This window comes from Arvicola amphibius, chromosome 8 (assembly GCF_903992535.2).
Source record: "Arvicola amphibius chromosome 8, mArvAmp1.2, whole genome shotgun sequence".
Classification (NCBI taxonomy): Eukaryota; Metazoa; Chordata; class Mammalia; order Rodentia; family Cricetidae; genus Arvicola; species Arvicola amphibius.
In genome coordinates this window covers 119805868-119830993 of record NC_052054.1, presented here as the reverse complement: position 1 = coordinate 119830993, position 25126 = coordinate 119805868, and the positions used below count along the sequence as shown (strand labels likewise).

Here is a 25126-nt window from a genome sequence, read left to right as displayed (position 1 = left end):
GAGCTTTGCTTCTATTAATGTATTGCACATATTTCTTTTGACAAGAATAAAGGGTTAGGTTGAAGAAGGAAAGGCACGAATCCAGAGAATATTACAACTACTTTCAACATGATTGTTTCATTCCACAGACAAAATACTACATCTCAGGCAGGGCTGTGTCCTCTACCCAATCCACTTACTGAATTATTTTTCTACAGGTATTTATGAATACTCTTTATGTCTTATGTCTATGGCAAACACATTGGGTACAGCAGTTACAAACACAAGACAAAAAGTGTCTGCTCTTGGGGTCTTCTTTGTACATTTGACTCAAAATTTTGTCACGTGTAGGTGTTGTTAGCCACAGGCTTTTGTCGTATTAAGAAAGTAAATTAGGATTGAAGGTGTAGTTCAGTGAGAACACTTGTTTAACATATATGAGAAGCTGGGTTTGATTCCCAGCACCACTCAAAACTAAATGAAAATCAGTTTCACAGTGAAGAAAATACCTCAGGAGAATACTGTGACAACCATCTTCATAAATAACCCTGTGTCACCCCAGATGAGAAGTTTGTACCTGTTTGATAATTGATGGAAATTGGCCGACTGCTGGCTGGACTGTCCCCACGGCCAGTGATAGCGTACAGGGTGATGGTGTAATCCGCTCCAGGTTTGATGTTGTTGATGGTGGCTGTAGACTTGCTCCCAGGCACAGTAAACTCCTGGACAGGGCTATTCCCGCCTGTATGAAAGGGATTAGTGGAAACTTTAAGGAGCCAGGAGTCACTCCAATTATCAACACACTCAAAGCAGTATGTAAATCACTTCTGCTTGCAACTTGCCTGTCAAGGAGTGTTGTTTTATACAGCCTGAACAGGCTGTACTTATGCATATAGCAAGCCCCGATAAATATATAAAAATCAGGAGAATGCTCAAGCTAACGTCATCTTAACATCCCTGGGTTAAAATGTCACTGAGTTGTAGATTAACAGGCAAAAAGTGAAAAAATTCCCAGGAATGAGCTCCCTAGTTAGTTGTACAATAGCAATTAGTCCGTCCTGAAATCATGTATATATAAGCAACACTATGAAGACTTGGTATGGTGTATGTATACATTTTTATGGGATTGCATGGGCAGTGTGTGTGTGTGTGTGTGTGTGTGTGTGTGTATAACAATAAGAAAAAGAGGCCCAGAAACGGAGAGGGAGTGGTAGGAGAGGGGCATAGGAGGGTTTGGGAGACAAAACGGAAGGAGGAAATGATGTAATTATATTTTTAATTGATCTTTTACATAGAAAAGGGGGCAAGGACATGGCTCACTCTACCTTAATTTGACTGAATTGCATTCTTTTCAAAAGCATTAACAGAATATTTGGTAAATTTTGAGAGCACAGAGAAGAAAATATAAGATTTACCAACGACAATATTTGTGAATACATAAACTTTTTCCCCTCAGCTGTTCTTTCCACTTCTAGCTGTAGGGTATAAACCATTTCTAAATTTCATTTGACAATCCATTGTTCATAGTTGCCATGTATTTGGGGGCAGAAAAAAAAAAAGAAAAAGCAGTTTTCTAAATGGACTTGCATGCATCTAATCCCACACCCACTGCCAGGTTTCCAAGTTACCCACCCGGACCCTGATCCCGTCAGGGTGAAAGGGCACAAAATGAGCCCACCTGTCTCTCCGTAGGTGATCCTGTAGTAGCGCACGGAGACGGCAGGCGGTTCCCAGCTGATCAGCAGACTGGTCGGGGTGGAGGCAATGACTTCCAGGTCCCTCGGGATGTCAGAAACTAGAAAAGACATAGGAAAACTTCACATCCAGGACTTCCAAAGTTCAGAATCACTCTTTGTTCTTTTCATAGAAAATTGTTACATTTCCTTCATACAAAAATATATATACTAAATTAGCAGAATTAAAAAAAATACAAGGAAGTCAAGGGAAGAGATTAAGGAGACGATTAGAATAGTGAATTCTTTTCCCTCAACATTTTCTTTGGAAAACAATTTAAATCACAGAGAAGTTATAAAAACTTCAGTGGTGCTCGCCCATGCACCCTTAACTACATGCTGTCTAGAAGTGGTGCTCACACGCACGCACGCACGCCCGTGCGTCACTGAAATCTCTCTATACTACAGACATCTAGTCCCCTAGGGCTTGCTGCGTGCGGACAAAGTCCTCTGCCGACACACTACGTCAGTTCTGAGACAGGGTCTCACTGGATTGCACAGGCCAACTGAGCTCACAGCAGTGCAGAATGGCCTTGACCTGTCCATCCTCCTGCCTCCGTCTCCTGAGTACCTAGGGTTGCAAATCTGTACTACTAAGTCCAAGTATAAACCAGGTTTACAGTAACTTTGGGAAGGAAAACTTATGGGCTGCGGAAGTCAGTTCTGGGTCAGTCTGGGCTATGAAACCAGAAAACACATAAAACCTGACCAGCAAAAGCACAAAAACATAGATAACTGAATCAGCTGAAAGTTTCTCAGAGTTAAAAAAATTACCTTTTAAAATGTATTCTAAGAGGGAGATATTTTTGCCACACATTCTGTTACTGCCCCCGCCCTTTTTTATTGAGATGGAGTCTCTCTCATTTTATAGCTCTGGCTGGTCTAGAACTTACTCTACAGACCAAGTTGACCTCCAACTCAGCGATCACCTGCCTCTGCCTCCCAAGTGCTAGGATCAAAAGCATGCATCACAATGCCTGGCCCGTCACTGCCCTTTCTGTGTCGAGGCCGACTTACAGACTACAAAAAACCATACAAAAATCCATACAAAGGAATTTCTTCGCAGATTAAAAAAGCAAAATTACCTGTCGATTGCTGGCCAATCAACGGGGAGCTCTCCTCTCTGCCATTAACAGCGATAATGCTGACAACATACTCAGTGCCAGGTTTGAGGTCGGTGATGGTGAAAGAATTCCGAGACGGAGGCATTCGCTCTTGCTTGGGTCTTCCAGCAGCATGCTCGGCATGATAGCGAATTATGTAGCCAGTGATAGGTGCTCGAGGGGCCACCCAGTGGACGGTGAACGAGTTGGCGGTGATATCAGAAGTATCAAAACCAGTTGGAGAATCAAGACCTGTTTTTTTTTTTCCCATCCAAGGAGGGGAACAAAAGACAACAACCACCAGCTTAGACACAAAAGAAGATGCTGGGAAAAGCAATATACCCTGTTATATGATACCAAAAGTTGACCACAATCAGTTGTTCACATATTCATTCAACTTTTTTTCTTTTTCAAAGTAATTGAACAATATACACAATTATAGTAGATTTCTACATAATACTTAATACTGATATTTTCAAGGCCTTGGCATTGTGCTTGACAGTATGTTGACTTGACATAAGCTAAAGTCTTCTTAGAGGAAGGAAACTCACTTCAGAAAATGCCTCTGTAAGATCAGAATGTAAGCAAATCTGCAGGGCTTTTCTTTATTAGTGACTGACAGGGGAGGGTCAGAGGGCCCACCCTGTTGTGGGTGTTGCCATCCCTGGGCTGGTGGTCCTGGGTTCTCTGAGAAAGCAGGCTGAGCAAGCCAGAGGGAGAAAGCCAGTACACAGCACCCTTCCATGGCCTCTGCATCAGCTCCTGCCTCCAAGTTTCAAAACTGCTTAAGTTCCTTTCCTGCCTTCTTTCAGTGATGGAAGTGTACACCAAATAGACTCTTTCCTCCCCAAACTGCTTTTGATATTCTGTCTCATCACAGCAATAGTAACCCCAACTAGGCCAGTATTCAAATGTGTGTGTCAGCGCATCTCTCCGAAGAGAGCATTCTTGTATTTGGCTCTCAAAGTTGCTCTCTGAGCTGTATATGGGACTGATAGGTCAACAGAGTAGCAATGATGCTAAACACAAGCCCTTCTAAACCTTAAAGATGCCACCGCAGACAAGTTACAATGCACATATCCCTTTTAAGTGAGGATTTAGTATTTTTGCTGCTCTTTCATTGAAGTACTGGGGATTGAACTCGGGTTCTCATGCACGCTAGGCAAAGTACCCTGGCTGTAGCACAAAAATATAGTAGATGTTTTTTTAAAATTAACCATGTAGTGTCCATCTCATCCAGAATAATTTGAGCTCTCTGGGATTGCTAGCTAATTTGATAGAATTCACCAATTCTATCAAAAATATACTCACACCAAATTGTGATATCCTAACTCCTGTTTGGCAGCAAATTGTAATATGAAACTGTACTTTGTTTGGAACTTGTTATGTAGAAGAGGCTGGCCTTGAACTCAAAGATCCACCTGCCCCTGCCTCCCAAGTGCTGGGATTAAAGGCTTCATTTCTTAATGGAAAAATTAAAAGAAAAACTCCTATTTAGGAAAGAACCTACTACTTATTGGATTCAATTCTTCCTTGTAAATTTCCATATCAGGTGAATACTTGACCTATTGACTTAGTAAAGGAGGAAAAAGATAAAGATGACAATGAGTGGCAGGCCAGCCAGTGGGCAGTGACACCTAGTGAAAGCTGTGTCCACCAGCTCTCGAGGAAGAGATATGATATTATTCTTTAAAGCTTTTGTTGTTTGTTTTAAGGAGAGATGACAAAGTTTCTGAACCAACTTCAGTACTCCTTTGGAAGCAAAGAGTAGGATCACAATGATTGAACTGCTAAACTAGTAATTATTGATTGTTGAAAAAATAAACAAGGTCTTATTTTTCAAGATCTCTGTTAAAAAAAATTAGCAAAATAAATATCTTAGAGAGTAATCAACATCCTTAACTATCAGAGAAATGCATCCGAAAATCACTTTGGCATTCCATCTCATCCCCGTCAGAATGGCTAAGACCAGACAAGCAACAAAGGCTATAAGGATGGAGAGAAGAAATGGGATTATTTCTTCACTGTTGATTTGAATGTGAACTGGTGCAGTCACTACAGAAATCAGTATGACAGCTTCTCAGAAAGCTATGACTGCTAGGCACATACCCAAAGCTCTCTGAGTCCTACCACAGAGGTATTTGCACATCCATGCCCACTGCTGCCCTTCACAGGAGCCAGGGAATGGAATCAGCTCAGCTGCTCATCAGACAACAAAAATATGGTACAAAGCCAAGGAATGGTGACTCACATCTTTAATCCCAGCAGCCAGGAGGCAGAGGCAGGTGGATGTCTAAGTTCGAGGCCAGACTGACTCTAGGAGAGACCAGGGTTCAGAGAAATCCTGTCTGAAAAAACCAAGAAGACAAAAGAAGGAAGGGAGGGTGGGGGGAAAGGAAGGGAGGAAGGAAAGACGGAGGGAAAAAATGTGGTACATGTACACAATGGAATATTATTCATTCATAATGAAAAATGAAATTTACAAGGAAATGGATAGGACTAGAAATTGTTATGTTAAGCGAAACAGTCCAGTCTTAGAAGGACAAATACCATATTTTCTCTGTTATGTCGATCCATAGATTTTAATTTTCAACCACACACACACACACACACACACACACACACACACACACACACACACACACACAGAGGTGTTCGGACCACAGGTCCGGAAACCAGAAAAGGGAGTTGTGAGAAGAGAAAAGGCTGCTTTAATAGGAAAGGGTGAGAAGGGTCATAGAATATAAGTGACAAGGTACCATGAGAGCAGAAAGAGGCTGAACAGAATTACAGGGAGGATGGGGACCAGGAGGAACAGCATGGGAACCGGGAGAGGGTTGGAAGAGCAAGACCCACACACCATGTGAAAATAATGCAGTGAAACCCATTACCTTATGCTAACTCAAAAAAAGAAGATTTTAAGTAATGTGCAACACCATAAAAGGTGAAGACGCGTCTTTAGACTCATCGTATTATTTCCTGTTTAAAATTGGTAGGTGAGAGCTACCTGATAAGCATGCTGCCAGCACGGCTCACCTGTTTTCTGTCTTCCTCGAAGAGGGGTGCTCTCATGTTTTTCGTAGACGCTGGAGACACTGACTAAGTATTCCGTCCCAGGCAGGAGATCTAAAGAGGCAAGTGAGGCTTGCTTTAAACTTGAAGGCATGAAAAAGCACAGCACTCCCTGTTGTAGTGAAGTGAGCATCTATGCCTGGAGATATCTGTGGTTAAGGGTCACCTTTTCCTGTGCCTCTTTAAAGCCCTCAGTGCTGCCTGTATGAATGTGATTCAGTCAAGTGTAGCTATGGCGCACTGATTCCTCTTCCATCTGTTTGCAAGCAACTGACAGAAGTTTTGAGAGACCCATCACAGCCACTTTATAAGGCTGTTTGCAATTTCCATGCTATATGATGTATATTAAATATTAAATATATATTTAAATGTACAGTTGGACAAAATGGCACATGTCCTTGTGGGGTCATTGATGTGTTCAAGATAATGAACACATCTAGGCAGCTGGGCTCACTATACTGCTCCAAACTGTTAAAGCTGGGATAATAATGACTTCTCTAAAAGGGAGAGAGTTGTTTTAAGGTCATGTAGCATTGAGACTCTTAAGATACACAGTTAACAGGTGACAGGGTTTGGCTGAACTGGAGCCAACATGTGATTCAGGGTCTAGTACCCTGGGTGATGTGATCCCTAGTGACTGAAATGGCCCCGTGGCCACAGTCAAGCAAGTGTCTGGATGTTCTGGTCCTCAATGAAAAAGCAAGGTCAGTCATGCCTGGCTGTCTTTTTGCATTTCATTTTCTGAGACATAGATGAATAAGACAGGCTGTTTTCTGGTCACTATTTGAGGAACAGACCTGACTGTAACTCCTTTCCTCTCACGTGGACCTTACACATCTTACTACAACGTGTATATTCGGAGCACAGCCCCATGCTGCAACCTCTTGCTGTCTTTAATACGAAATATCTCTTCTTAAAGGATAGGAACTGGGAAGTGACATTTTCTATAAATTGCCTATTTAAGGGGCTAGAGAGATGACTCAGTGGTTAAGAGCACTGACTACTACTCTTCCAGAGGAAGTGTCTAAAACTGCAGTTTCAGGGCGCCTGAAACTTCCCATGGCAAAACACCAATGCACATTTAAAAACAAAATCAACAACAACAAAAAATGCCTATTTAATGTCAGTTGTTTTCTAAGCTCTCAACCTTCTGGGAAATTCTGCGAACAGAAGTTTTCTGACTTATGAACTAAACTCCTGCCTCTTTCCACACAAAACCTTGATTTAACTCCCTCCCCTGCCCAAGTAGCCAGTCACTGTTTCTAGCACCTCCTGCTGATGCTATCACACAAAAAAGGACAGCAAAATAGATGTGCGGATGCCATCTTTCCTATTCTTTTCTTAGTTACAGAATTCATCTGGTATTCACTTAGTCTTGTGCACTTATGTGGAAGCAGACTGTGTTTGAAGCCTTGGGACTTCACTGATGGTGTTTTCCACGATGACTTACGGAGATCAAGGAGATCAAATGTTTGCTACACCAGTGGAAACATTGCACCTCTCTCAATTTACAGAGTTGCCCGGTAAGCCTGACTAGTGTGTCGCTCTGCTATGCTCTCCTCTTAGCTGCTCCTCCGCGGGCACCAGAACCCATTCGTTCTGCTCCGTAGGTATCTACCACATGTGTACATTTGAGGGCTTACTTGTTAGAACCATCACATTGCTTGAAGAGGGAACGGACACCTCCGCCACGTCCTCCTCATTTTTCACAGGTGAGTAACGCACCAAGAAGCTGGTTAGCTGGATGGATGGAGGTGGGGCCCAAGTGACACGCATAGTGTCTGGACCAATATTGGTGAATCGCAGATCAGTGGGAGGAGGGACAGCTAATTTCAAATAAGAAGGAAGATTAAGTTAATGTAATTTTGAAATTAAAGCTAACGAAAGAAACATCTGAAAAGGTAAAAAACAGTATTTCATGCACAATAGAAAACAGTCATAATCATGCAAATTGTCTAATCTAATCTAATCTAAATCATGATACACTACTGTTAAAAAAATGCTGTACAGAATTATGTTAGGCCCCTTTAACCTTTCTATCATCATCAATGCATCTTAAAGAATATTGATAATTTTAACCTATTTTCAAATAGGTTTTTTTGGTTTATTCTTTTTCTTTTCTTTTTTTAAGTGCACTAAATTAATACCATTGAAGATTTCTATCCCACCCAGGCTGAAGGGGCTTAAGTCGCCACACAGCAGAGAGACATAGCAGTACTTTCCAAAGAAACACATGCACACAGACAAAAAAGACAAGGGGTCCTCAATCTCCCCAGAGTGAGATATCTACAAACTACTGCATCGCCATAATTCCACTCAGTGAACTCTACTTACAAGTGAGGGGCTCATGCACAGGGGTTCTCAGCATGTTTCTTACCATGCAGGGCAGAGAACCTTTGCGATGTTGTATGCTGGTCTCTGGACTGTGGTTAAAGAGGAGTTTCCTTTCCTTGCATAATACCAAAATCTAGAAGGCCCTATGGCTTACGTCTTTCTACCTCTAAAACCTCCCTTCAGTTCCACCCTCATTCTGGATGGGTGTTTTATGGCTACAAAGGAACGTGGGAGCTTATCAAAAAATAAAAGGAGACACACAGAGGTGTGTCTTAGTATTAATCGGCGCTCACCATATAGCTTGGTATTCATACTTTAAAAACAAACAGATCAAGGTCTGCAAATTTTATCTACTTTGTCTCTAAATTTTTCTAGCTTCTCGTCTCTTTGTGGTTCGAATGAGAATCAACGAGGCTACTTATATTTGTTCTCATTCGATTAGTTTACTGTGTTTCTTATCTCTCTGGATGTGCCCCATCTTCATCTCTGTGGCCAATCTGGCTTCTCCTTGGAAACATCCAGATTTAACCAGAGTGACAGAGCAGCATGCAACACCATCCATGTCTCAAACATAGAAGATTTCAAGATTCACCCGTTTGCTGTGTCAGTGTAGTAGGGGCACTCTCTCCGCCATTAATGAGAGTGATAACGCTGATGTCATAGTCAATGCCGGGTTCCAGCCCTGTAACTGTGTAGTATCCTACTGAGGAGTCCACAAAATCTTCAAAAATAGGGATACCTTCTCCTGTCGCAACTACTGTGATGCGGTACCCAATAATGGTGGAAGAGTTTAGCGGGGTCCACCTCAGTCCGATGGTTGAATCGGTTATATCAACAAAGCTTAGGTCAGTGAGCTGGGGCACCTCTATTGAGTTACAAAGCGAAGAGGAGGCAAAAGGAAAGTAGAGGCAAAAAATAAAGCAGTGTACATCAGGTGACCAGTAGTAAAACTGACAGAACGGTAAAGCAATGATGGTAATATGCAACGCGTCCCAAATTATTTGAAAAGACTTCCCAAGCGTCTTCCCCAGGAGAGTAAAGCAGGTTACCGATTCTTTCAGGGACTCTCTTGCATTTAGAAAATACCCCTGAATGGTACCATTTTAACTGAATTTCTAAAAAAAGATCATAAACACATTCACAATGTCATAACCATTCTCTGAACTTAGACAAAATATCTGCAAGAGGTACCAGCAATGTTGAGGAAAAAGAACCCAAACCTTTGGTAAGAAAATAAAATCTTACAAAGTTTTTTTAAAAAAATGGCTGGTTAATTGATTTGTTTTCCACATTCAATACTCACAACAGCATCGTGGCCATCATGGTGACATTAGGTTGAGAATGTAAAACTAAAAGCACGGTCAGCCCAGGCCAGCCAACCCAGAGCCCATGCCAATGCCAACGTTGTAATTTATTCAACTTAATTAGTATACATAAATACATATCAAATACTGCAGAGGGGAACAGAATCTGCCCAGTGCATTCAATCTACCAAAGACTTGGGGCAATCAATGAACCTATCCCTAGATAGGCATTTGGGATAGTGTTTTTCAGTTCAGAAGAAAGAAGGCCCCGTAGGAGTGGCCTTTGCTTCTTCCTTTCTGTCTTTCACCCCACTTCCAATTTTCAAAAGAATTTGATGCTACAAGGTGAAGAGTTGGACTGTCAACCATGTGTACTTCTGTGCTCATGTATGGAGATGAAAACTGTTTTCTAGATAACTGTTGGAGGTCGATATGAATTGTAAAATCAGGCATGAATGTCCCGGTGGAATGCATTTACCACATTACTTTTAGCCTGTCGGCACTGGGTACAGACACACGACACTGTTTAGTAGTCTTCTCACGTGAGCAAACAGTACAGAGTTAATGCCGTGGCTGCACTCGTTACAAACCCATGGCAACAGACAGCATCCCAGGGAAGCACAGATAGTGAAGCAGAGGCAACAGCAAAGCCTTCGTCCAAACAGCTGCATTGGCTTCATGGTTTTGGAGAGCACACTGGGAGGTTGGCATGAGATCCCAACTTTATCTGACACACTCAGCTATCTGGGATTAAGATGCTAATACCCATTGCTCCTGAAACTGCCACTCTGAGGATAACAGCTTATTTTTCTGTTACCTGGGATGATGGTATCAGAGATAGGGGAACTTTCCTTGTCATCTTTGACAGTGTAGACACTGACATTGTACTCCATGCCAGGATTCAGGTTTTCAAAAGTGCAGGAGTTCTGGTCGGCGCGAACCACTTCTTCCAGAGAGCTTCCCAGCTGCCCGTTCGTGGGGGTTGTGGTTATTCTGTAGCCAGTGATATCTGGAGAGGAAGTTGCCATACTTCTAAGTTTCATACATTTATGACCCAGGGTATATTACATTATACACCAGTGATGGACCCATGGAGGTGGGAGAAAGAGACAGGACAATAACTTGTATCAACAGTCAGGAAGGAGGAATTAGTTTTAATGTTTACCAACTCTGCAAAGTGAAGACTAGTTCATAGTAACTTATGATGTATTTAAAAATAGCTAGGTGAGTCTGAGGGTCTCCAGCACATAGAAATGACTGTCTGAGAAGGAAATGCTAAACTTGATCATTCCACATTGTATCCACTGGGTGATCTGACAGTACCCCTACATATGTACAAATGTGTTATTACAAAATAACACTATGGGATCTTTAACAAAGACAAGGCAATCTCAGATAGAGAAGTGATAGCCCAAGACTTTCCTGTCTTCAAATTCCAGCCTCCTTCCACACTCCGTTATACTTATCTTTAATGGGGGACCTGGAGGAAAGGCGAGGAATAGTCTATATTTTCTGACTACTATGAAATCGATTTCTACCTAAGAACATTCTGCAAAGAGTATAAAGGTTTGGACCTACAGACTTGAAGGAATGAAAGCAGAAGTATAGATGCTCATCCTTGAGAAGAAATATTAATCATATAGAAGAATTAAGATTTTGAATTATTATAATGGGGCAATGAAAGTATTGAAGGGAAGGAGACACCAATAAATTTAGCAGTGGCCTGAGCTCTGAAGGTCCAGGCTGGGACCAAACATCATGACGTTGACTCAGGAAGGACAAGGAAAGGAAGGCATTAAAGCGCTATGTGCTAAGCAGCCCAATGGGATGGGAAAGCAGTAAGGTTGAGGTCACTTCCTTCGCTACTGACCATGTGAATGGGCGGGCCACTGAGACCAGAGATTCATGATCCAGTTGCCAGCAAGCAAGGAGCTTGTTTCCAACCCCCAGTAACGTATGTGGAAACAGTGTAGCTGTCACATTATATGATACATTGCCACAGAAAAGGAAACTTGTGTGAAAATCAGTCTATTCCAAAAGAGAGATTTAAAGGAGCTTTTTAAGCTAGTTTTAGTTGGTGTGATTGTAAAAGACACACATTTCTAGGTAGCTTGACACATAAACCCAAACAAGGGTAAGAACTGTGCAAGAAATGATTTCAACAAATGACAGACCAAAAATTTGGCTCAAAGGGTAAGGTTGTTTGCCATGCAATCATGAGCACCTGAGTTCGTATCCCCAGAATCCACACAAAGCCAGACACCATAGCATGTGTCTGTAATTCCATTGCTGCTATAGAGAGCTGGAAAGTGGACACAGGCACATCCCCAGAAACTATCAGCACCCCTACCCCCCATCTCAAACAAGATGGAAAGCAGTCATGTACACGGAAGGTCATCCTCTGACCTTCGTACACACACAGTGCCACCTGAACATACCCGGATGAAAATGCATGCACACTTGCATACATCATACAAAGGTATTTCACATTTTATATACATGTATGTATATAATACATATGTATGCATGTATGTATATAATATATATACACAAATACAGATACAATTTTGTTCTGTTTTTGTTGAGAGAGGGCCTACACTGTGGCCAAGTCTAGCATTAAGACTCACTACGTATACTAGGTTAGCATTGAACTCATGTTAATCCTCCTGCCTCAGCCTTTGTGTTTGTATGACAGTTTCACTTTTATGGAAATGCTACCTATACTAGTAAAATTAAAAATAGATAAATAATAAACTAAATGTATTTGTACAATTAAGTATAGCTCCAATTAGTTTGTTTTAATTTAGGATGTTCTCAATAATGAGTATCATGTTGTCTTAGCAACCGTCTCCCCCATTCCCCCATGATCATTATTTAATCATAGAATTATATCTAGTTTTTTGAAGGGGTTTTTGAGACAGGGTTTCTCTGTAGCTTTGAAAGCTGTCCTGGAACTAGCTCTTTTAGACCAGGCTGGCCTTGAACTCAGAGATCCGCCTGCCTCTGCCTCCTGAGTGCTGACATTAAAGGTATAAGCTACCACCGCCTGGCTCCTAAGTTATTATTCTTATGATGCATTATGATCCTTGAATAGTGTTACACTTTATACATGTTATGACTTTATAAATACTTTTTATTACTATTAATTCTGTTTATTCTTGTTACAATTATGTACTTTGAGTGTGCATGTGCACTGGCATGTTGCACATCCCCATGGCATGTGTATGGTGTTCTCAAACGCTACCACAGGGGTCCCAGGGATTAGCCTCAGTAAGGCCCTCACCCTGAGGATCTCTATCCGATCCTTTCCCCTTACAAAATTACACTGATCTATCTAGAGTGTTTGTGTGCACATGAATCATTATATTTACTTGTTTAGTGTGCATGTGTATCAGCGCACATGTGCCGTGACCTGCCTGTGGACATCACAAAGCAGCTTTCAGGAGTCAACTCCTTCCGTCTATCATGTGAGTCTTGGGGATCAACTTGGACTTGGCAACAAGAGCTTCTACCCACTAAACCATCTCAGCAGCCTAAATACCTTTTAGTATGTGTGAACGCATTCAGTTTCATTTTTTAACACTTTCCACCTTAGTCTCTTGAGTCTCTCACTGAACGTGGAGCTAGGCTGGCAGTCCGCAAACTCCAATAATTCTCTTGCCTCCTCCTTGCCCTCCTCCACAACAATGGGATTGCAGGTGCTCATGCAGCTATGCCCAGCTTTTTATGGGGATGACCTCATGACCTCACACTTGCACAGCAAGTGCTCTTGCACACTTGAGCCTTCTCTCCCTCTAGCCCCGCCTCTTACATCTTATGGTGTAATTCATCACATATCCAGTCAGACAACTATCTCCATAGCATTGGCATCATGTGAGGCTATCAGTAGTCTACAGACGATACGAAGTACATGAGCAATGGTAGGTTTTATGCAAGCACAACACCACTCTGTGTAATGGGATGAGCAGCTGCAGATTTCAGAATCACTGGGAATCCTGGAACCAGCCTCACCCAGAAAACAAGGGTATTCACTCCAGTGAATAGTCTTTTTAGTATTTATACTAACTCACACAAGAGACATTATATACTATGATTTTAACCACTTGGGTTTTTTTTTTAAATTATCTGTTTTTTTGTGCTGCACACTGGTGTTTTGTCTACATCTATGTCTGCGTGAGTGTATCAGATCCCCTGGAACTGGAGTTACAGACAGCTGTGAGCTGCCATGTGGGTGCTGGGAACTGAACCCGGGTCCTCTGGAAGAGCAGCCAATGCTCTCAACCACTGAGTTGTCTCTCCAGCCTGTTTGGGCATTTTAAATGTACTGAATAAAACCCTGGTTCCATCCAGTCCTCATGATTCTCTGCAGGATAAACGTTTGCCCCCCCCCCCCCCAGCCTAGCACTTGACTGTTCTCGCTCCTGTGACTTAGGAAAACATGGGCACGTGTTTACATGTCGTGAGCACCCTGTGGGTTTCATGAACTCTCCCACACTGCTGTAGCACTCATGGAGTTGTGTGGCTGCTTCATCTTTCTCTCTGAATGGAGTCTGTCTTGGAGAGCTGTATACATGTGTCCTCAGGCACACGTGACACTCACCTGGGGTGGTGCTCCTCTCCCAGGAGACTGTTAGCACTCCAGTGTCAGGGTTTGCCTCCAGATGCAAGTTCGTTGGTGGAGACATCGCTACATAGAGAAGAACATTTAACAGTTAAAGCAAACGCAAAACATTTGACTTCTGAAATGCTTCCTTTACTGCCTCTCTCGATCCTTCTCTCCCTTTTTCCCCTCCCTTTTATCCCTTCCCTCTAGAATCAGTAAAAATACCTAAAGTATATTATAAAAACACAGTCTAGAGTGACCCTCTGATAGAAGACTGATTTTAACACTAATGCTATTATACCACTACTGATATTGCTTTATCCTGCCTGTTCAGAAGACTTTTGACATGGAAGGAACACTTCAATGCCTTGGACTACAAGACACCAGCTGAGCCAGTTACATCAAATTCTAAAGACTCTGATGATTTAAATAGGGGATGGGCTCTTCCCCTTGCTCTGTTCAGATAAGCAAGCTGGACACTAGTATTAGAAGAATTAGAGGAATATCTTTTCTTTGTTTTGAGACAGGCCCTCACTGTGCAGCCCTGGTTGGCCTAGAACTCACTATGAACCAGGCTAGCTTCAAACTCTCAAATACTTGCCCCTTTCTGCCTCCTAAATCACTGGTGTTCGAGGTGTGTATTATGACAACCAGCTCTTTGGTCTCCAACTTTTAGTGTAGGTAGGGCTGGCCTTGAACTCCTTTCTCACCTCCTGTGCACTAGAATCAAAGGCCTGCACTACCACACCTGGCTTTGACAGTCCTTTTAAACAGTTTAAAAGTTAAGAGAAAAAGCGAAGTTCTTCCTACGGGTCACCACTCTGTTGACGATCGGTGCGTCCCTCTCCTGGCCATCTCTCAGGACTTGGATGGTGTAAGTGTATTCCACGCCTGGAGTCAAGCCAGATACAACGATGCTTCCAGTTTCTGAAGTCACTTCTCGAGGTGCTTCGCCTCCCTGGCTTGGTCGCACACCCAGCTGGATGGAGGGAAGTAAAACCAGCATGAAGGACGATGTTGCCAACCCCAAGAGGGTGCAGGTACACTCACACAACGAAAGCTCCTTTACATGTTCACACTGGGCTCTGCCGCGAGCGGGTAATGCGGCGGGGGCTCACTGCGGTTATTCCGCAATTGACTGAAGAGGGTCTTCCTTTGGCACTAGGGCTGTTTATAATAGAAATGCCATTACAGCTGTTTGACGAGGTACCTTCTGGTACATACCAGCAGCAGTCCACAGGGAAGAAATCCCCTGGGCTCTGCCTTTAAAGAGTTCCTCACACGCGGTAACTTTCCAGTTGTTACCAGCCACTTTGACACTGGGAAATGAAAAACACGTTCCCATGAAGTATGTTCCTAACTTCAAAAGCCCAGGTAATATTATCAAACAGTATTCAATTCAAGAGAAATTCTTCATATTCTCTGTGGGCTCTAAAACTCTGAATGACATTATTAAGGGAAACTTTAAAAGGTGCACTGGCGGTCTTCATAAAAAGAACTCTATTTGAGTAGCACAATCAATCATCAATACGGCTATTTGCATACTAAATAACAAAGGGAACTTCGATCTCTTTTTTTTCTCCCTTTTAAACTATCAGGCTTTGATTTCAGGGCATAATAAACATTTCTTTTTTTTTTTCCTTTGAATGCCAAAGGATGGGATTCTTTAAAACACATTCATTCGTATTCATCCCTTCCCTGCTATCATGACTTTAAAGAACATGACTCCGGATACCTAAAACGAAGACCTCAATTTTAACTCCTATTAAGAAATTCACCCACAGGGCTTTGAACAAGTTGAGAGGAAACTGATTGGATAAAAATGTGGTTTTGAAGTGACTCTGAGTTTAAATGGTCTCCCCAAATTGACTTTCGTAAGCTTCTTGACACCCATTTAGAGCAACACATTAAATGAAGTTTTCCTAGATTTTTATTTTGAAAATGGAGTTTCCTGGGGGAAAGGACAGGAAACAATACAAAACGACAAGCACTATAACTCCATGCTAATGACTTTCTTCCTCTGCAAAACAGAAAAAAAAGCCCCAGTGTGGCAAGGCCTTGCTCTCACAAGGCCCTGGAGCAAGAGCATAGACAGAGCTTAACAAAGCCCAGGTCTCTGGAATGTGGCTGTCTCTCCCACAGGCAGAGATGGGAAGGCACTTCAGGGCTGTACCGTCATGATACACCTGCGACTCACCTTGAAGCCAATCCTGGGAACGGGGGTCCAGGTGATCACGATGGTGGTCTCCGTCACCTCGGTGTGGTAAGGCGGAATGGAGCGAGACGGTTGCACTGCAAAGGAACCAGCACGAGGTTCAAAACCTTAGCTCACAGGTGTCAGCCCGGACTGCAGATTACCAAGCATTTTGACTAGAACTGTGGTCTAACCAGCAAATGGACAAAGAATGTGGCCTGCGATCCTTCATCAGCTGAGATGCTAAGTATCACTGCTTCAGAATCAGTAACGTGCAAGTCCAAGTCACGCAGGACCTGGTGACAACAGGAAGGTGATTCTGCAGGCCCGATATTGGGCTGGGACCTGTCACTCACACGTGAGTAAAACAAGGTGCTAGGTTACCTGACAGTTGGTCCCATTTCATTTCATGGCTTTTATGAGCTCTTAGCTTTTAATCAGATAAAACCCCTTAGAAACACACACCTGCTCAGCACGCATTAGCAGCCACCCGCTTTCTCCCTTTGCCTTCATGAACAAGAAGAAAGAGAACCACAGGTGCAGCTTCGCGCTGAGTCGTTCCACACGAGTGGGAAATTACCTTCAGATGCCATTGGAGACTCTGACACTATTAGGACACACTACAAGTTCTAAAGATCCACCCCTCAAGCATGTGGTGGACCATCCAGAATAATACTACAGACTTTTAATACCTAAAACAACAAAAGTATGCATGCTTGATATTCTAACATCATTTTTTAAAAAATATATATTTATTTATTTATTATGTATACAACATTCTGTCTGTGTGCATGTCTGCAGGCCAGAAGAGGGCACCAGACCCCATTACAGATGGTTGTGAGCCACCATGTGGTTGCTGGCAATTGAACTCACCTTTGGAAGAGCAAGCAATGCTCTTAACCTCTGAGTCATCTCCCCAGCCCTTTAAAAAAAATATTTATTTATTTATTAGGTATACAATATTCTGTCTGTGTGCATCAATATAATAATTTTTTAAAATATGTGGGCTAGAGATAAGATTCAGCCATTAAGATAAACACTGCTTTTGCAGAGGACCTGTGTTCAGTTTCTAGCACCCACAATGGGTAGCTCACAGCCAACTGGAAATCGAGCCATGGGTCGGACACCCAACACCCTCTTCTGGATTATCTGAGCACCCATACTCCTCATGCACATACCTATCCTTCCCCCACACATATACACAATTTTTTATTTTATTTTTTGTTTTTGAGAAAGTGTTTCTCTGTATAGTTCTGGCTGTCCTGGAATGCCCTCTGTAGACCAGACTGACCTCGAACTCACAGAGATCCACCTGCATCTGCCTCCCTGAGTGCTGGGATTAAAGGCATGCACCACCAATGCCAGGCTATTGTAAAAAATAAAAATTTAAAAGAGAAGTATGTACGCAGAATTAAGATAAATGTTTCCAAGCACCTTGCAGGTTTGATTATAAATGTAGAATGGCAAGGCCTCAGAAACCAAAATATCTGAGTTGTTCAATTCAAAGTTGTTTGCTAAGTGTTTTGATAGCCCCGTTTACTCTTACTCCTGTTTTCTAGATGAATTCTTTTCGTACTGGAATAAACTGCACACAATGCATTTACATAAATTATGAATGGTTAATTACCCTCCAGTCATACAAACGAGGATTAATTTCTTGCTTGTTTCTTTCTCTCTCTTCTTTGTTTAGTCAAAGTTTCACGTAGCTCAGGCTAGCCTAACTCCACCCCCACTTCCCTGTAATCTAGGTGTACACCCCAACACAGTGTACGTGCTGGAGATCAAACCCAGACTCTACCCCAGCCCAAGACAAGGGTGAAAATGCTGTCATCTCTCACTCTGCTCAGCTTGCTATTTTTTTGTATGGCATGAGAATTCAGATCCAATATTACAATTCTTCCATGTTTATCTTCTCAGTTTGGATTTGTGGTCTCATTTTTAATTTTAAAATGCGATGTGGAAGTAAGAATCAAATATGTATGGAGAGACTGCTGTAGTGGCTGAACTGCCCTCACTACCCACTATGGTAGCAGGGGCTTCAGAAGTACGCCATCTTGATGGCACTTGAGGTAATTCGGATTGGCGACCTGAAATCATATATTGCTCGCCTGCTGCCAACTTTTCGAAAAGACCTGAGCCAGTCCTGGGTGGCCACTTTTAACTGCCCCCAAGAAACAATAAAAATGAATTATCCTTCCCCAGCACTTGGGAAGCAAAGACAGACAGAACTCTGAGTTCATGGCCAGCCTGATCTACGAAGTAAGTTCCAGAACAGCCAGGGTAACCAGAGAAACCCTGTCTCTAAAAACAAAAACAAACCAAAGCAAACAACAAAATCAATTCAGAACAGTCAATTCCTTTCACCTGGACTAGGTGTTTTCTATTCCTAGACCTAGGCAGCTAAATTTTGCCCCATCTGAGACGATACTCCCTTGCCCAGGCAGACCATTACAGGAAGATCCCAGAACCACAAACCCACAAACTGATGTCAAACAAAGGATGCTCCTGTAAGTATGAATTATGGGTTCTGGCAGGGATTGTTAGGTGAGGACCAATCAAGCTGCTGAGAAATAAAAATATGCCCTCGACACAGAAGGCTGAATGACTCCCCCCAGAAGTAGCTTATTCTCCCAGCTGTTCTCACGATTGCTCTTAAGAATGTAACATGAGATATAAAACTCAGGAAAGTTGTTTCCAAAGGTCGGATTTACTAAAGCTCCGGAAACTGAAGCTCACAGGCCCTGCTGCTATTATAGCGGAAGTTCGAATGGACTTGTGCAAGTAACCCCTGCCTTACACTGGTTTGTTTAAGTTTGAGCCTTTGTGCCATTTATCCTTCAATCATCCATCTACCCAAAAGTTTTGGGAAAGGACACTATGTGCAATGAAGTATGTTAGTTAATCTGCAGCTAATACGAATTTTACTATTATACCCAGAAGCCATCTATTAGCAGGCAATGTGCATGATACTGAATCAGGTTGGAGACAGAGTCTCTCTATGTACTCCTGACTATCCTGGAAATCGCTATGTACACCAGGCTGCTTCTAACTCATTGAGATCCACCTGTCTTTGCCTCCTGAGTACTGGGATGAAAGTTGTGCACCAGCACACCTGGCCTCCGCTGTGTAGTTTTGGAGAGCTACTGACTAGCAACAACACTGGCTGTAAGCCGCCTTCTGTCTCCCAGTGCTAGGATTACATGTATGCACCACTGAACCTGGCCTTTGATGTCTGTGCTGGGGAACTGAACTCAGGCCCTTGCATGTAAGCAACACGTACTTTATACACTGAGCCATCTCCCAAGCCCTCCTGACTCACAGCTTTAGCCTAGGAGCACAGGAAATTCACACACTGATTCCTTTAGCAAGAAAATCTTGCTTTGAAACATTTACCAGCCGGAGCAAAGGCCATGCACTGTGATGCCCCTTCTGGCAAAGCTCTGTACCTTACAGCAGCTTGGTCACAAACATTCACAGAGCAGCCAGTCCACAGGGCACGCTTCCAGTGGCCCTGCTATAGATGATGCAATATGACTTTTAAATTAACTTTTAAAAAGCGGAAGGACGGAAAAAGTCAACATAGTTAACGCGTAGCTTCACTAAAGAAAGGCATTTGAGTTTCAACTTACAGGTAGTAAAGACCCCGGTGGTTTTGGGGCTCTGTTGGTTCCCTTTCACAGCCACGAGGGTCACAGTGTACTCAGACCCAGGCTGTAGATTTCTCAGGGGATACTTGGAGGCTGAAGGCCCCACATTGTACTGCTTGGGCTGGCCTCCTCGAGTCAGGCCCACTGTCAATCGGTACCCTGCTATCCGGGCCCGAGGAGGGGTCCACGTCACCAGAACCGTTCTGTCAGTTTCGTTGACAAACTGGAGGTTCGTGGGAGCATCAAGCTCTGGAAAACAAAACCAAGATGAAATGTGTCAAGAAATGTTTAGGTCAATAATTACCATGCTTGATTAAATATTCCAAGTTCTCATTCCTCAAGGTTGAAACTAAAGTCAGAGCCACATCCCTGGATACTGAGGCTCCTGGGGACTGGGTAGGGGTGATGTAGAATTTTGCCGAAATTCTGTCAGTTATGAGAATTCATTGACCTTTTCTACTGTCTGTTGTCTTTGGAAAGGCTAATTTTCCCAGCAAGATTTACCCAACACCCTTGGAAAGTATAGTGACACTACAGTGACAGTATATTTTTTTTAAGCAAAACAAACACTTTGCAAACCCCATAATTTGCTTTGGACCAGAAAGGTTAAGGGAGGGGTGAGTCAACAGGCTCAGGGCAAGGAAAGCTTGGTACATACTGCAGGCAACATGCTAAGGCGTGTGTTGACTCTTCTGAGGAAATAAAAGCTCTCTCACAGAGACCTGATTGCAGCAATTAAAACAGATCCACTGGACCCCAGTCTCAAGGTGAAACTTTTAGTACCAGAAGGAATTACATAGATTATCACTTTTCTTTTTGAGGATGATAACTGAGTTTCCCATGGGAAGTTAAAACATCCTTTAGGAACTTTCCAGAGACAGTATGAGTGTCACATGAGCTTTGGAACACAAAAGGCAGTTTAGAGACACTTCTGTCACTTCCTAGATATGGGGCTAAAAAGGATTTCAAGTTTCTTCCCATTCCCAATAGAAGTCACATTTTCTTTTGTACATTTCTGGTGAAGAAATGAACAGATAACTTGGTGCCTGGCATCACGAAATGCTTAGATGTCTTATTTATTAACTCACTGTGGTGCTAGGGATATATTCCAGGGCCTGGAACATGCCAGGCACACATTCTACCACTGAGACACACACCCCTGCCTGGTAACTGCTAAGCGTTAAGAGACTGAGAGTGAGCAGCATGTAGAGCATCACAGGTAGACTTGAGGGGTGTAGAGCTCGGGGGCAGGACAAGAAGACAGGCAGGCTGGTGGGAACGGGACGTACTGGTGGTCTGCTGTGCAGTCAGAGGTTTGCTCTCCCTGCCCTGGTTCACAGCAAAGACGTTGAACTGGTACGTGACCCCGGGGGTCAGCCCGACGATCTCAGCAAAGGTGTTCCTGCTCACGGGCAGCCTCTGCCCGTGCTCCCCAGGCAGGTTGACAGGGAGGACATCCACACGGTAGCCAGTCACCACACTATCAGGAGGCGTCCACATGATGGTGACTTTCACATCTGTCACTTCCACAAACTGCAGGTCCTTGGGAGGGGGAACTTTATCTAGTAGACAAGAGAAATGTGTCATTCAAAACATCCACTTCAGGTTGTTGCTAAACGTCATTTCTTAGATCCATTCATTCTTGTCCAATACTAAAAATAGGCTTTTTTTTCATTGATATTTATGGTTAGTCTAACGGATGCTGGAATCTTTATCTAGTGTCTATAGATGTTTATAGCATAAAAGCAAGAAGTTGAAATAAATACCAAAAATAAAAATGCTTTCACTTTAAGATACCTACAGAAAAACTGTGGTGTATTTGTTTAATTGGCTCATTTTATGGTAATTAAGAAAAAAGATTAAGCCGTTCTTAGGTGTCTTAGGAAAATAAGATGAGATGTTGCCATTTTTTAGCCAGAAAACCTAATATTTGACTTTGATAAGTTCCTTCCTAGTATTGACATTTCAGCATTTAGGTCAGTGGTACTCAGAAAACACAAATATTTATGATTCATAACAGTACCCAAAATTAGTTATGAAATAGCAATAAAAATAATTTTATGTTGGGAGTCACCACAACACAACGAACTATATTGAATTTAGGTTGCAGCATTAGGAAGGTTGATAGGAATGTCAAAACTGCTAGAGACAGAAACAGCTTGCTCTCAAGGTCCTGCCAGTCATGTGACTTGCACATTGGTCCTCCCTGGAAGCTAAGTGGATGAATATGATCCATGTATGCTTTTTCTTCTTCTAGAAGGTTAGAGCTGCTTTCTGGTTGAGTCCTACAGGGTCAGACAGCAGGAGAGGTGGCGTTTTGAAGTTACCAGATCGTGGGGTGCCAGTAGTCTCTTGCTGGATGAACACAGGTGTGCTCTCTTGGTTCTCCTCCACTGCATAGATGGTGATGTTGTACTGCACACCGGGCTGCAGGTCACTGAGGGTGACGGAGTTGGCCGTTTCAGGAAGGTTGAGCTCTGTGCTACTGCCTTCAACTGATGGAGAATAGACGATTCTGTACCCTGCAGGTTTAAGAGAAAAGTGTCTAGCTACATAGTCTTGTGAAGCCGAGGCTAGGCAAATAATACATCTCTCCTTTCTAATGGCCCTCTGCATTTGTTTGACTGTTAAGAACCAGCAAGATTCTTTTGGGGGTCTTTCAGGGTTATCATTTCCTATGATGATGCCTGATTAGCACAGAGTTCTATCAATGAATGAAGCAGTGAGGTAAGAGAGTACAGTGATTTCTCTTTCTGGAACTGTGGACGGGGAGCTAATAACTGAGTCTGGGCACTGTCTGCATCTTTTGAGACCTTCACTGATGAAGCTAAGGAGCAACTCAGCTCCCTCTTCAGCACTGAATACCAGGCTTGCAGGGACAGTCTACCTCTGGAAGCCTTGCAAGCTGCTTCAGTGAGCCACAGGGTTGGAGGTGTTGGGGGTTGAGGGGGTGATAAATGGATTTGAGGGAAAACAATTCATAATAAAGTAGCCTTGGAAGATTTGAAGTGTATATATACATACACACACACATATACACGCACACACACATACACACACGCACACACACATACACACACACACACACACACACACACACACACACACACACACTTTTAAGCACTTAAATGGAAGTTTTAAAGGTGGTGCCAATCATGTCAGAATTTCCTCCCCCCACATCTATATATCCAAGTAAACACAGAAGCCAAAGATGACCTGTGATGGGTGCCTGGGGTCTGCTCCAGCGAACAACAATTGAAGTATCATCAACCTGGTCCACGGTAGGGTCTGGAGGGGCATCAGGTGCTAACAGAAAAAGAAAGGCTGTCAGCGTTGCTACAAGCCCATGCTTTACAGTAATAATAATAATAAAAGCCTTTCAAAACTGTTTTCAGTGTCTGGCAATGTACACTAGCCTGGAACAGCCTCTGCTTCCCAAGCCTGAGATTACACATATGTATTGTATCTCCCAGCATAGCCCACACCAAAGATTCTTTGAATATCGTTTAATGCACACACACACACCTGTCGTCTGTGATGTAGACAGGATCAAGCTCTGCTCTCCCTCTTCAGATATCTGATAGACATTGACTATGTACTTCCTGCCTGGGAGCAGGTCAGGGATGTTCACAGAAGTGGCTGTGCTTGGAAGATCTGTAACAAAAAGGGAGAGGTTAGTGGCCAGGAGCCAACCGTCTATGGCTTTTAAGAACTCTATATTCATAGTAGGGAAGACCAGGAGGAATACTAGTGAATAGCCTGAAATTTCTAAAGAATGTTCTTTCATTTTCCGTTTCTCCCCCTAATGATGTATAATTTTTAATAACCTCCCTCTGATTTTTTTCCCTATAGCTGTCGTTAGAAATCAGGGAGTAGCCATGGGTGGAAGGATGATGGGATGGGGGAGGAAAGATATTCATTTTTATGATCTGGGTCCCATTCACACAAGTATGCCCAGAATCTTTTTATTATTGCATTTATTCGAGGGAGAAGTTCTGGTTTGAATGCCACAGCATACATGTAGGGGGTGAGGTCAGAGGACTAGCAGTCAAACAATTTGTGGGACTTCCTTCTCTCCTTCCACCCAGGGATGAACTCAGGTTGTCAGGCTTGGGAGTGAGGGCCTTCCCTCACTGAGCCATCTCATTGGCACTAGGGTAGCGTTTGAAAAAATCCCCAATCACTAGGCTCTTTAAATAGCATAAAAGAGGGTAGCTATGCATGCCTAAAAGATAACGCTGTCACCTGCATGTCTCGTTCTGGTCCCTTATGCAGACAAATGAGGAATCCCAGCCTGGTCAGAGAGGATCCACCTCTCTCCTTACTTTAAAGGAAGGGAATGTCTTCAGTCTGAACTGTGGAGTAGTTCCAGGGACCAAAATTCTCCCAAGCAAGCATCTATTAACATGCGCTGAGCCTGCCAGACATCTTACTCACCAAGGTACTGTGGTTCATCGCCCTCCTCGCTCAGCTCATACTCCACCCGGAATCCGGACACAGTGTCAGAAGCTGAGACCCACGAGACCACAAAGCTGCTGGCTGTGATTTCAGTTACAGACTCAGAAGTGGCCACAACAGGAGAAAAGGGCGTAGTCTCTCCCGTTACCGTGTTGCCTAGAGAAAGGGGAATGAAAACCGGTTTGGTTATCTAGAATGCTCTCTGTGCACGGAAGATGTTGAGAAGAAAATACAGGTGCCGTTTACGAAAGAAAGCAGCTGAAGAGAGAACCTCCTGCATGGAGCCCATGACTGAGCCATGCAGGCACGGCCCCAAGAATGGCACAGCCCCAAAGATGCTGGCTACGTACTGGTCACAGGTGTGCTGGCGCTGGTGGTGAAGTCAAAACGCGTCACTTCTCGGTGTCCATACTGCTGGATGCTGATGAGCTGACCCTCATATACCACACCCGGGGTCAGGCCTTTGATGGTGTAGGAATTGAGGTGGCCTGGAATAGTGGCTTCTTTCCAGCGGCCCGTAGAGGTTTTCTGTCAGTTTAAAAAGAACACATGGCGTAAGTGTTGGTGGAGACAGACATTCCAGGCTGGTGCTCAGTAATCTTCAAAGAAGAACAAAGGATTCTCACAGATTCATTTTGGAAGACAATGGTGGGAAACTTGATTCAGAGGGGCCTCTACCGAGTTTGTTGATGTTAATTA

General features: G+C 43.2%; 1 protein-coding gene across 6 annotated transcripts in view; it reads right to left on the bottom strand.

The window, feature by feature from the left end:
* The window catches only part of Fn1 (fibronectin 1), a 67306-nt gene that overhangs the window by 20041 nt on the left and 22139 nt on the right, over window positions 1–25126 (bottom strand). For all 6 annotated transcript variants that reach the window (XM_038338534.1, XM_038338535.1, XM_038338536.1 and 3 more), the window contains exons 14-29: window positions 24778–24955; window positions 24407–24583; window positions 23495–23623; window positions 23186–23275; window positions 22297–22491; window positions 21259–21531; window positions 19952–20218; window positions 16326–16420; window positions 14939–15107; window positions 14126–14212; window positions 10343–10534; window positions 7531–7713; window positions 5852–5941; window positions 2798–3067; window positions 1658–1774; window positions 557–721 (exon numbers count right to left, since the gene is read on the bottom strand). In XM_038338534.1, coding sequence (XP_038194462.1) covers window positions 557–721; window positions 1658–1774; window positions 2798–3067; window positions 5852–5941; window positions 7531–7713; window positions 10343–10534; window positions 14126–14212; window positions 14939–15107; window positions 16326–16420; window positions 19952–20218; window positions 21259–21531; window positions 22297–22491; window positions 23186–23275; window positions 23495–23623; window positions 24407–24583; window positions 24778–24955 — 2677 coding nt within the window. The remainder of the gene's footprint in view (window positions 1–556; window positions 722–1657; window positions 1775–2797; window positions 3068–5851; window positions 5942–7530; window positions 7714–10342; window positions 10535–14125; window positions 14213–14938; window positions 15108–16325; window positions 16421–19951; window positions 20219–21258; window positions 21532–22296; window positions 22492–23185; window positions 23276–23494; window positions 23624–24406; window positions 24584–24777; window positions 24956–25126) is intronic.